The following is a 12,198-nucleotide window of genomic DNA, read 5'->3' as shown; positions in this document are numbered from 1 at the left end:
ACTTCAACATTATTTCTAAATGCTTGTATTTACATTAATCATAAAAATAACTTTTGCTCACATATTCCTTGAACAATATAATTAGAGTTGCTGCTGAGGGTCTTCCCCTCTGATAAACTGTCAAGCAGATACTTTGTCCCAAAATGATGGAATTTCACCTGGCTTAACTTACCCCAATTTGAGAACGATTAAAACACTCCATCTGCAATACAGCAGATTAACAATCATTTGTAGTATCTCAGCTTCCTTCCGAGTCGCTAACTTTAAAGATGCTAAAGAGCAGATATTCTTATCATGTCTCTGTGTGATTTGAGGGGGTAGATGCACCAGGGCCCTGACACATGTAGCTTTACAGATAAAATACACGTACAATATTAAGTCAGAACAGGATTCACTTCTAACACATGCCAGTCTCTAAAGTCAAAGCTAACGTTTCCCAAACAGTCTATCGGCTTAGTTTAAAGGATGGAGAATCTAAAGGTTAAGGTTTGATTAGAATGTATTTTGTCGATTTCTTCTTAACACATCAGAGCAGACAAATTCCTTCCTGGTGTGAACCTACACGTCCGATGGGAAAATAACTCCAGTTCTACTTGTGGTAATGCCTGCAGGATCAGGCCCTCCAAATTAAAAAAATAAAATAAAATGTAGCCCCATGTAGAGTACAGGAAATTAAACGGCAAGTCTCTGTTTTCTAGTGGGACAGCCCAATTCAGGGAGTTGCTAGTACTCTTACCCCAGACAGTGAATTAGCAGCAGCCCGTCTAATTTCTAGGGCACAAGCCCTTTCCCTTTCCCACGCAAAGGGGTGCAGGGTGGCTGGTCCAGTGGGCAGTGCTCCGTGGTGGGAGCCCCAGGTCAGCAGGGCAGAGCCTGAGCTCTCCACTGCTCCGTGGGTGGCTGGGGAGAGGGCTGAGGGGGAAGCCGAGGGAGGAAGGGCTGCAGCTGAAGGTTAAAATCAGAGCTTTGCAAGCAGAAAAAAAGACAAAGTGCGTGACATTTCCACCAACTTTGCTTTATTCGGTTGTTTGCTTGCTTGCTTGCTTTCCATAAGGTGCGTTCAGTGACTGAGTTTTACTGACAGTGATCCATAGGGGAGCTGAATCCTCAGTCCTATTCATGATTATTCAAGAAACCAACCTTTAGCAGCAGCTCATGTTTGGGCAAACATGAGTACATACTGCATTTGCACATATATGTCAAATCCAGTTATTTTCACACTGTACAGTTAGTGGACATGTTTAGTCATATTCCAATATCGCCATGATTTTGTAAGCCAAAAGACCCATAGTTAGATTTAAATTTCTGAAGGCCTTCTGGTCTTAGAAACTTTAGACTGCAAATGTACATATTGTTGCACTGAAATGACTACCTTAAATTAAAAATTTAAGTTTATAATTTCCATGCTATACATTGAACAGATCAACAATGTAAAAACTGATAATTTGCATGGGCGAATGGACACACAGAGATATGTATCAACTAATATCTTGCTTTAAGAATCAAATGAAAAATCTGAATAAAGATTTTGATTACTGGAGTATGCCGTAAATGCACATAACCCTCCTTTCCTTTAGGTAAGGCCTAGCAAATCCCACTAAATAGTTGTAAGCAGATGGGGTAAAGCTTCACCTCATCTCCTGCAGCACAGTCTCCATTTCAAGCAACCTCCGGCATGGGTTGTTACACTGCACCGTCAAGTGATGTACTTGCTTACCTAGTCAGATACTAAATATTATTGCACAGTAAACATTTTGCAAAGAGTGGGAAACATATCTCCTAATCCAGATAAATTAGAAAGCATCAGCTTAACCTCAAATGTTTATTGCATTTCCAACAGCATTTATCAAAACAAGCAGCTCATTACAACATATATAGGTACTGGACCATCCAAACCCCTTCATTTGGTATGTTTCCAGCATAACAATCTAATGCAAATTATTCTGTAACACAACATATCTACACCAAAAAAAAAAAAAAAAAAAAGACATCACCCTGTCTCCTGAACACCTTAACAGAAATCAGTTCCACATGGAAAAATCTATAGGGGAAAAAAAAAAAAGCTATTAAAGTATCAGTCCCAACTTCTGAATAAACAAACAATTTTTCTTGGAGTTGAATGTTTTCACTCAAATCAATGATCAGATCTCACATGCCTGCTTAAATATGCCTGACTTTGGTCCTTGCAAAATGACAAGACTACAGTATGATAAACCAGATGATAGTTTAAAGCGAGACAATGAGGCATTGTTTACACAGAAGATTGAGAAACTGGTTTAACAAAAGGGGTCCGTGGACATCTATTGTATGTACAAGAAGGAGATTTACTGGAGATTTTGTAATTTCTACAAGGCTCTTTCCAACCAGCTTCATTAACCTGAAGTAAATCAAATCATGCAGAGATCTGGCTCAGCCAGAGAGACATGCCGGGAAAGATACAAAATGAAGAAGAACAGACGCAAGATGATAAGCTTTAGAATCTTTGGCATTTTTCATAAACATTTTCAAGGTTTTTAAATCTGTATATTCACCCATTTTCCCACACACACTCGCCTATAAATACATTATACATGTACTTTTCTTTATACCCAACTCTGTATACGCATGGGCACACAAGCACACATGCACACAAAGAGGCATTTTTATGGCTTTTTAAACCAGGATAATCTTTTTTCTATCTTTCCATTTGCAGCTACACACAGCTTTGCATGAGCAAAATACATTCTTTATCCAATCAAGTCTATGAAAATGTGCCTCTCCTTATTCAAAGGCACAGTGGGGCTTGTTACTTTGAAAAATAAACTTCTTGAAAAATCACTGAATCTAGATAATAATCCAGTGGAATATACTCTGGTGTTAGTTTTCCTCCTTCAAATTCATGCAACTGGCCCACAAGTTTGCATTACTGAACCACATGGCGTGACTCCATTTGGATTGCTGATCCATAAGCAAGGTTTTACCCAGTTTACCTTTAATTGGATGACTTCCAAAGTCATCTTTTGTTAAAAAGAAACCCATCTCTTGGGATTCTCTATTTCTCTGTACTGTGAACTACCCCAGGGGATGTGGTAGCCCCTGCCTGGGAATCACAAGAAGCGACTCCAGCTCTTGTGCTACCAGTGATGTCTTGTGGTGGCAAGTCACTCCCCACAACATCCTACAGCACCAAAAGGACCGAGGGCTACACTCTTCTCAAAATTAAGTAGGATTTACATATGATTCTGTGTTTCAGTTTCCCCAAACAACATGAATAATGCTGGTTATCTGAATTATATAAAGCAAAAGCACAATAGCTAAAAGATTGGTAAGCAAGCAAGAAATCACATTCTCCTCAGAATAGAAAATGGGGTCCATTCTTCTGTCTCTTCATTGCTCAGTTTCCATATGACTTCACTTTCTGATCCTCTCCTTGTGAGCCACTAGGAAAGACTCCAACAAGACATCAGGGGTGGACCAAAGTCTGCACACTATTGCACAACCACATCTTTGGGCACTGTGCTCTCTCTCTGCACAAGCACTTGTTTCTTTAAGGCTATAAAGTGTTTTTTCTCTTAGATCTGTAGTGTTGACCCCTCTGGATTTAGACAGGAAAAAAACAGCTACGCTGAAAATATCTGATGAGATGGAATTATAAAAGGCAAGTCAACAGAGTCTTTTCAGGTCAGTGAGTTAGACTTTTCTACGGTCTCTTAATCCTTTCACAGCAGAAGGTTCTCATGCATCCATTGCCAGCAATGGATCTCCAATGATTCCAGTATCCAAAGAGTTAACCACAGGGTGGGCTTTAAAAAAAGAAGGAAAAAAAAAAAAAAGGAAAAAGAAAAACCCACAAGTGCTGGATGAAATATTGAGATACTGTTGGAGCTCCCAGCTCTTTCTGCTAATTATGATAAAAAACTTTTTAAAACGTACACTGCTTGAACAGAAGATGGGTATCAAAGACTCGTTAATTCAGAGCTTAAACCTTTCTAGGCACAGTGATTTAACTCAGAAAAGAATAGCTTTCATATCTTAATGTAAATCTGTTGGATATGTTAAAAACTGGTTCAGAGCACCTCCTCACATCAGCTCAGCTGATCTGCTACACTAAGCGGAATTATCTCTTCCTACATAAAACAGGGAGTGCTGCCACATCCAGCCTTGCCTCTACAATCGAAGGGGGGGGAAAAAAAAAAAAGAAGAAAAAAATAGATGCAGTTGCATCATCCTCTCCCATTCTCTTCCCACCCCACACACTAGTTCATACGTTCCACCTTGCTCTTTTTTGGGCTACGATTCCATGCCAAAAAGACAACCCGAGATAGGTGTTTATCAAAAACCAGGTCTTAAAAAAAAAAAAGAAAAAAGTCTGTGGCAGTGATTATAGTGTTGTTCCGAAGCAAGAAGAAGGGGAGGAGGGAAGTACATGTGCTCTTATAGCGGGTATGGAGGGAGATGCTGCATTCCGAAATCACGCTGCATCCTAAAGTGCACTCCGCTTCTTCCTAATGGGACTAGAGCTGCTGTATGGTTTCAATTCAGCACGCTGCACCTGTAAAAACAAATAGACATGACGTTTGCAGTTAGGTAACTCTAGCTCACTACAGTGTGTGTTAACGGCTCCCTGAGGACAAACCAAGGGAAACTAAGGAAGGTTCAAAAGTAATGAATCATTTTCTAAACACAGGAACATGGGGGATTAATTGCAGGAAGGATTTGAGAAGTCATGCATCATTTCTTGAAACGAAAATATTAAAAGCAGATTTTTTCTAATGAGATACATGGGGTTCTACCTGATTTCAACAGTGTAGGCTAGATCTTTTGGGTCTGTTTTGGTTTGGGAGTTGTTTTTCTTATCTTTCTGGCATTAACCTATAAGTTTAATAAACTTCTCTCAGGAGTTTCAATTCAAGTGGATCCCAATACGCAGTAAGATGACAGTTGTCAAAACCATACACAGACCTTGGGAGGCTGACATATTTAATCATTTCAAAAAAGGAAAATATTTTCCCAAATAGAACCTGGACAAAGCTGCCTCCACCTTTCAAAGCAATTTCATATACAATATAATGGTTAAAACATGTGTGATAAACTGACAAGGATGGTGTAATCTCCAAATTGTCTGTTGTGCTACAGAAAAGTATTCCCACTGAAATCATGGGGAAACTTCTGCTGAACGTGCCATCTTCTTCACTCCTCCACTGTCTTTTGTCCAACACGTGTGGGTTGTAAATGGCTAATATACAGACAGAGGTAATTTCTAACTCATTGCAGTAACATAGTGAAATGATGATGCATTGGTAGCATGTAAAATGAAGCAGACAGAGGGGCTTTGGAGCTGCCATGGATGACTTTTCACTAGAGCGTGTGGCTGTCACATAGCTCCCTATTTTTAGCACTAGTGGAAAACCCTGAGAAGGTTTCTCCCATCCTAGGAATTTTTATCATTCCTCCCATAGAAAATGGTTATCATTTTCCTTGGAGAGCTCAAAGGATCCCAAAATGATAGAAGCCACTCAAGGAAATGTTATAAATGTAAATGTTAAATAAAGCATAAAAAGAAAAGCAGCTTATCTTTTAACATAAACACTAAAAGGGCATATGCAAACCATCACTGCAAATCCAGTGTGCTCTACAAAAGCAATGACAAAAAATAAAAATACACTAAAGCTTAATGTCTCTATGATCATTTCTGTTTAGCTTTTTTCCTCCCACCAGTCTATGGCGAGATTTCTCTCAAGTTATTAGTGCTGCCACCAACCAATCTGGTGGCCTCTTCAGATAAATGTCACCAGAAGCCTTTTTCAACCTTCTTTCTACCAGATGCCTCAACACTGCATGTGGGCAATTATTTTTCTGTCTCCAACAGAGTAAAATCACTATAGGAGAGATTGTGATCCTCTTATTCACAGTGAGCAGCACCTCACTGTGAAAGGACCATGATTCACAGAGGAAGGTACAATGTCAGTGGGATCCAGGGCATCAGGATCAGGACATGAAGACGCAGATTCCAGTTGATTAAAACAAAAGAAAGAATCCTTTATATTGTGTGGCTTCTTTACCCAGCAAGACTATATTCCTTCCTCCAAGAGAAATAAACAGATCTTGACATTCTAAAGGACTTATTGTTCAAATAATTTCCAGGAAGATAGGCAAGATTACTGAAGACAGTGGTGGTGTTTAACAGAAATAGGAGAAGAGACGAGACTTGACTGAAATTGAGGGAGAATAGATTCTGGTTAGATTAAAAGTTATAATTCCATAATGGTAGAAGATTGATCTGATCAACCGCAGAGTATTTTATACACATCTCAAGGCTTTCTTTAAAGAAAAACATGAGCAGATCATTGTCCAAGGGAGGCCCGGAGCTCAAGGTGGGTGGAGAGGAAGAATTTTGAGGGACAGCTGATGTGAAAAAAAAACACAGCAAGCACAAAGTCACAGAAATAATGCCTCCCTTCCCCCTTCATCTTGAGAAAAGAGAGAATACAGCAAATCCTTTTGGATGGTTACCTCTATCAAAGAGACTATTTTCCCCTCCCTCGGTACAAATACCGGAGCAGAAAGGTGACAGAAACCACAGTTCAGTAACCACGCTGGGCGATTTTCCAGATCATTTTTAAGTAGGTCTTTTCAGGATAATTTTTCTGCAATCATTTTATCCCTCTGACAAAGGATTTTGGCTCCCCTCTCTTCTAACACCTCCCCCCGCTTTGTGGATTTTCCCTGATTCCTTATCTCCATTATTCAAAAGTGCACTGGCATCATATTCCCCAAGCAGAGCACCCGGGTGCTCTCAGTGCCGCTTGTTGCCTCAGTTGGCAGTGGTCATTCATTACCTACCTTTTGAACATCAGATGGTACCCTGGAGAGGAAATCTAGTATCTCATTATTGTCAATGGCGTAGGGATTTCTAAGCTTCTTCGTAAATTTATTTATGCCTAGGAAAAAAAAAAGAAATGCAAACAAAATAATACAACCCTTTTCTATTCCCTCCCTAAATTGTTCAGGCAAGGTGAAAAAGGAAAGAGGAATTCACAAGTAAAAATTAGTGTGAAAACAGTGCCTGGGACTTAAAGCCACGCGCACGTTCCCTGTCATGTGGAATCATTCACAAGTGCCTCCTGGAGGAAGTAGAGGGCATTATTTATAAAAGTATTTCTCTACTTCAGGGATCATCTGTTGTCAACAACATGGCAAAAAGAGATTGCAGCATGCATTCATTTTGGGGGATATTGTGGGGAGAATACACAAATTTGCAGCCGAGACTGCTGTTAAATCTGCTATCCTACATGACCAAAGACATTCCCTCTCATCTTGCCCAGGGAACTGGAAGGCTCAGAAAATAATTGGGCAGGATAAAGGCTTTTTTCCTTCTATTTCTCCTGAAAATGAAAGCTTCCTTTCCCCATCATGTCTCATAGCTTATCCTTCTTTGCAGAACCAGATTTGACAAGTTGGCCGTATTATGATGCTGTGGGAAACGGTAAAAACTTATCACAAGGTTTACTTTGTTTTGATCTTAGGATGAATAATTTGGCTTGTTAACTGCAGCAACAGCACTCCCCGTCTCCGTGGACTTAGTTGTACTTCAGCTGTCAGAGGTGGTCCCTAGTCTGGACAGAAGATCCATGGGAACGCAATGTTCATATTATTGTGGAGTTCATGAGGTCTTCTCTTCTCCTCCCTTTGAGGAAAGTGAGTGATGAGCAGCCCTCAGCCAGCACCATCTCTATTGCATGGACCGGGATGAGAAAGCGAGAGACCTGAGCACCCTTCCCAGCCCTCCCCTTGTGCCATTGCAGCCACTTAACACCCTGTTGCCACCACTTTCCCACTGAGAAACAGCAACTAGTAGTGTGGCTATGTAAAGGGGTAGTAGAAGAGCAAAGGCTCATTAGGTGAAGAAAATCAGCTAACCCATTTTAAAGAACAGCAAAAAAATTCAAATGTTGGTTGCCTCTAAGGATCATAATACAGCACTCGATTTCATCATGCCCCTGTCCAAAATCTCACAGTAGTTTCCCTGAAAGCGATTTCAAATGTGATGGCTGCTCCAGCCTTCTCCTCTCTCTGAAATGTACCTGCTTCACATCTGAGATTCAGCTTTTAAGCCACATACTTGTAGCAAAATGCCAACACAGTTTTCTGTGTACCTGATTTTTAAAAAACAGAAAATACCATAAGGTCTTTTGAGGCCTTGCCACAGGGTAGTTGTTTAACATGTATCATATTTGAAGGCCCTGTCAGTCTAGATGATGTTGAACGGATGTATAGTTTTCATGTACTCACCATGTCTTCCATATAAGAACAGCAATATTTTGTTACTGAACTTTTTACTCCTAGCAATTTCTCTCCTTCCCTTTTGCCCTTTCTTTTGTTTGATTTAATCCTTTATTTCATTTATTTTTTTTTGCCCAAGAGTGGCTTTTTGTACTGCCACCTTCTCATTCCCTCCATTTTCTGCATGCAGGAGAGCCAAGACAGCAGCAGATGGCTCAGCCCTGGAAGGGTCATGGGGGGTCCCTACAGACCAGAGCCACACCGGGGCTGAGCCTCAGTGGTTTTGTGAGGATTACCTGCACTGTGTTCTCAGCCATTGTACCTCAAGGCCGAGATAAAAGCTATCACCCTAAATAAGATAGAAGGCCATTTTGAGATTAAGTCTTCAGCAGCTAGAATGCCATCTCCTTTTGTGAAAGACCATCTTACTCTTCTTCATAACACCACCAGGAAACTTCATTTTTAAAAGCTCCTCTTTTACTTCATGATGCACCTTGATATGAATACTTTCTGACCCGGGACACAGAGATGCTCAGTGCCTCCTGTTAGACCATGAGGTACTGGGCACACTGCTCCTCCTGATTGCAGGGGAGTTAAGGCCCAAAAGGCTCCTGGGGTCCAGGCCCCCGTGGTCCAGCTCTTCAAACACCTCTTGCCCACTCCTTATGACTTCCCAACCAGGGGGGGTCCAGAATCAGGAAGTTAATTACTCTCCTGCAGAATGATAATATTGAAAGTAGCTTATCTAGGCTAACGCTTTTCTTATGGTGCTGTTGGAAACTTATAAAGAACCCAAAGAAAAGCAGATCACTGGATCACCTGGCAGGGGGTGGAGGGGAAACGGTAATTTTAAAAAGTTCATAGCATATTTATTCACCTCTAAGGAACAGTACTTGATTGTCTGTGTAACAGGTAGTTTAAAGCTTATTTGATTTTATTCTGTAGATATATATTGTATTTATAGTATGCAAATGAGACACAGTGGAGTACTTACCCCAGATTAAAACAATGTACCGCAGTGGTATAAAATACAAAATGACTGTTGCTGCTGCCAGGACCAGGCAGGCCAAGACAGAGAGGAAAGGCACCGTCCAGTTGAATGTGCTGGAAAGAAAAACAATAATCTTTCTCATTGTTTCTGTTCTTGGACACAGCTTGTACTCTGCTACCCAATAATAATTTCATGACCTCTTTGCAGTGCTCGCTGCATTCAAATGCACTGTAAATTGCAGACCCTTTGGAAGGTGGATAAGCAGATTCCTGCATCAGAATGCTATAACGGATTAAGGGAGATATCTGAGAGGCAGGTATCACGATAAAGAAAAGAGAAGATGGTCTCTGGGGAACTCACTGAAGTTGTTAGGCATGTAGCAAGTTGGTTTTGTTTCTTCTTATAGGTGTCACACTTGTTACACATCTCTGCTCACCGGTCAGCTCTCCGTTATTCATGGGCAGATTATCTGATCTGGAGATGAGGCCATGCCGCAGGTGCAAGCCATCTGAGCTGGCTCCACTGGGCCACAGTGGGGATGACATGGGATGTGTGTCAGTGCGCAACTCAAATGTGGCAGGTAGCCAGACTCAACCCCACCAACAACTTGGAATGGATTAATTACAACTGATGCTAAACTTTAAAAGAGCAGTTAAAGTCATTTCTTTGTATACTATTAGGGATTAAGATTCTATATAATTCTCTCATTATTAATATATCTGCTTTTATTTCATTACATTTTCAACAATTCCTTACTACATTGTATATAGGAGGCTGTCTTGGGTAAGCTATAGTATGCTAGCAGCAGTCCAAGCTGCTGCCCACTACCAACCTTGCAAGAGGAGCACTCTCAAGAGGCTCAGTGACCACAGTCATTCAGACTTTTGCAGCACTGTAGCACAAAACAGGACTTTCTTTCACTCAGACCACTCATCTGTAAGCCCACGATGGACTTAAGGTGAGCAGCTATTGCTAACACACCTTTGAAGCTACTTTGTCCGCCTGTGCCCTTGTAAGATGCATCTCTACAGCATGCACCAAACATTGAGATACATGGCCTACAGGAACGCCAATTAGTTCATAGGTGGATTTATGGATCTGGGCATCTCCGTTTCATACAATCTGCCTGCTACCTTCACATCGTGATGACGGGGAGTAGGAAGAAGAGAATCAATGCGGACCACTTATCAGGCTATAAAATAAGATGAACTTCCCTTGACAGATAAAATTAATAGGATGCTAAAAGAATTACTTTTAAGCTTCAATAAATGTATTAAATATTAAGTAAGGATAGGTGGGAGAGGACCCATCATTATCAATCAATGTAGCTTAAGTAAAAAAAATAGCAAAACAGCTCAATTCAATTAAACTATTAAAACTCCCTATGATTGTATAACTAGAGTGACAGACGGAAACTGTAGCACAATTCAGTCTGTCACTTACAGAAAAACTTTGGTGGCAATTTTTTAATGGTACATCACTGTTGAGTTACAATGGAATTCTTCTGAAATTACATCGGGCATCCACATTAATACTCAAAGTGTTCTTTAAGACCATTGTTACCAAAATGAATACAAGAATTAATAGTGTTTGAGCGCTCTGAGTCTTCCTGCCATGCAGCTGGGCAGAACAGTGCCCTGTTCATAGACTGGAATACATCTTTGGGCCACTTCCACCCCAGCTGGGGTGTCCGGCGTGGAACCACAGCACATGCGTTTGCTGTATTTTTAGCTTGAACCCAGCTCCTCAGTAGAGTGGTTTGATCACAAACCATCACTTTGTGTTCAAAACAGAAAACAATGTGGGTCAATTAAGCTCCAATACAGATTGGGTTATAAAAGTTTGTTGTGTTTGTGTGGGGAATTTTTTTTTAGGCTCTTCACCTCTCTCTTTTGTAAGGTCAGGAATACCCTATCTGCCTCCCCTTTGCAAACAGACCCGGAACCCCCCCTCCGGGCTTCCTCATAGCACCAGCAGGAAGCAGACAGCTCAAAATGGTAAAGAGAGAAGAACATCAATGCGTTGGGCAGGGAAATAAGTGATTGGTAACCCCTGTAACCAGGCCAGGGCAGGGAGGGCATGGGAAAGGCGACACCAACCATCAACTCCTACCTACTTTCTGTGAAGGAAATTAAAGGAAATACCTGATACTTCTGTGCCCACATCTTCAAGCAGTATTTTCCCTTGTGTGGCATCATGACTCCCTACCCCATCACAGACAGTCAAGACCAGAAATCTGGGCAAGTGGGTGAATGTGAGAGCTACATCAGCAGAGCACATGGCTTCTCCCCTTCTCTATACTTTGGAAAGATTTGTGGAGTAAAGGACTCCATGAGAAGAAGGAACAGTGGTAGGACTGGCTACGGTCTCCTGCTGCACCTTGCAGTCATTTTTCACATTTCACAGAAGAAATTCTCTCCACCTTAATCCTCCTCCTGGCTCTGCTTCACTGCAAATCATGGCTAAGCAAGAAAAAATTATCACTTACTTTTTAATCCTCTCTCCAAATGATGCTATTTCTTCTAGGATGCTTTGAACAGCTATGATGATCTCTTGGACCATGTGGATTCTATCAATTAAACCCTTTTTCTCAGATTCCTAACAGAAAAAAAGGAAAACCAAAACTTTTTATACATTCAGTATTTGTTAACATGTTCATGTGAAGCAAGTAAGATTCCCACTACTGCTGATGCATCCATAAACTCAGGTATTATCAATGAAGGAAGGAAAGAACACACCCCCTGGGTTTACCACATACAATTAACATGAAGGCATATAGTTCCCTATATTTTCTTACTTTTCCTCAGCACATGGGCAGAGGTTTCTACATCTTCTAACACAAATCGACTCCAGGATCTCAAACCAGGCTTTCACTGAAGAACCCAGCTGCATGCCAAACCAGAAGAAACGCTGAGCACCCCTGAGTCCAGCTGACCTGCAGGAGA

The 12,198-nt window shown here is 41.0% G+C and overlaps 1 protein-coding gene across 1 annotated transcript in view; it reads right to left on the bottom strand.

The window, feature by feature from the left end:
- Positions 1–994: 994 nt before the first annotated feature.
- The window catches only part of MCTP2 (multiple C2 and transmembrane domain containing 2), a 106,343-nt gene continuing 95,139 nt past the window's right edge, over positions 995–12,198 (bottom strand). Inside the window, exons 19-22 of the mRNA XM_069798502.1 lie at positions 11,742–11,851; positions 9,257–9,366; positions 6,823–6,920; positions 995–4,531 (exon numbers count right to left, since the gene is read on the bottom strand). Coding sequence (XP_069654603.1) covers positions 4,463–4,531; positions 6,823–6,920; positions 9,257–9,366; positions 11,742–11,851 — 387 coding nt within the window. The 3' untranslated portion in view covers positions 995–4,462. The remainder of the gene's footprint in view (positions 4,532–6,822; positions 6,921–9,256; positions 9,367–11,741; positions 11,852–12,198) is intronic.

This window comes from Haliaeetus albicilla, chromosome 12, assembly GCF_947461875.1.
Source record: "Haliaeetus albicilla chromosome 12, bHalAlb1.1, whole genome shotgun sequence".
Taxonomy (NCBI): domain Eukaryota; kingdom Metazoa; phylum Chordata; class Aves; order Accipitriformes; family Accipitridae; genus Haliaeetus; species Haliaeetus albicilla.
The sequence above is the reverse complement of the archived record's forward strand: the minus strand, read 5'-3'. Positions and strand labels throughout refer to the sequence as shown.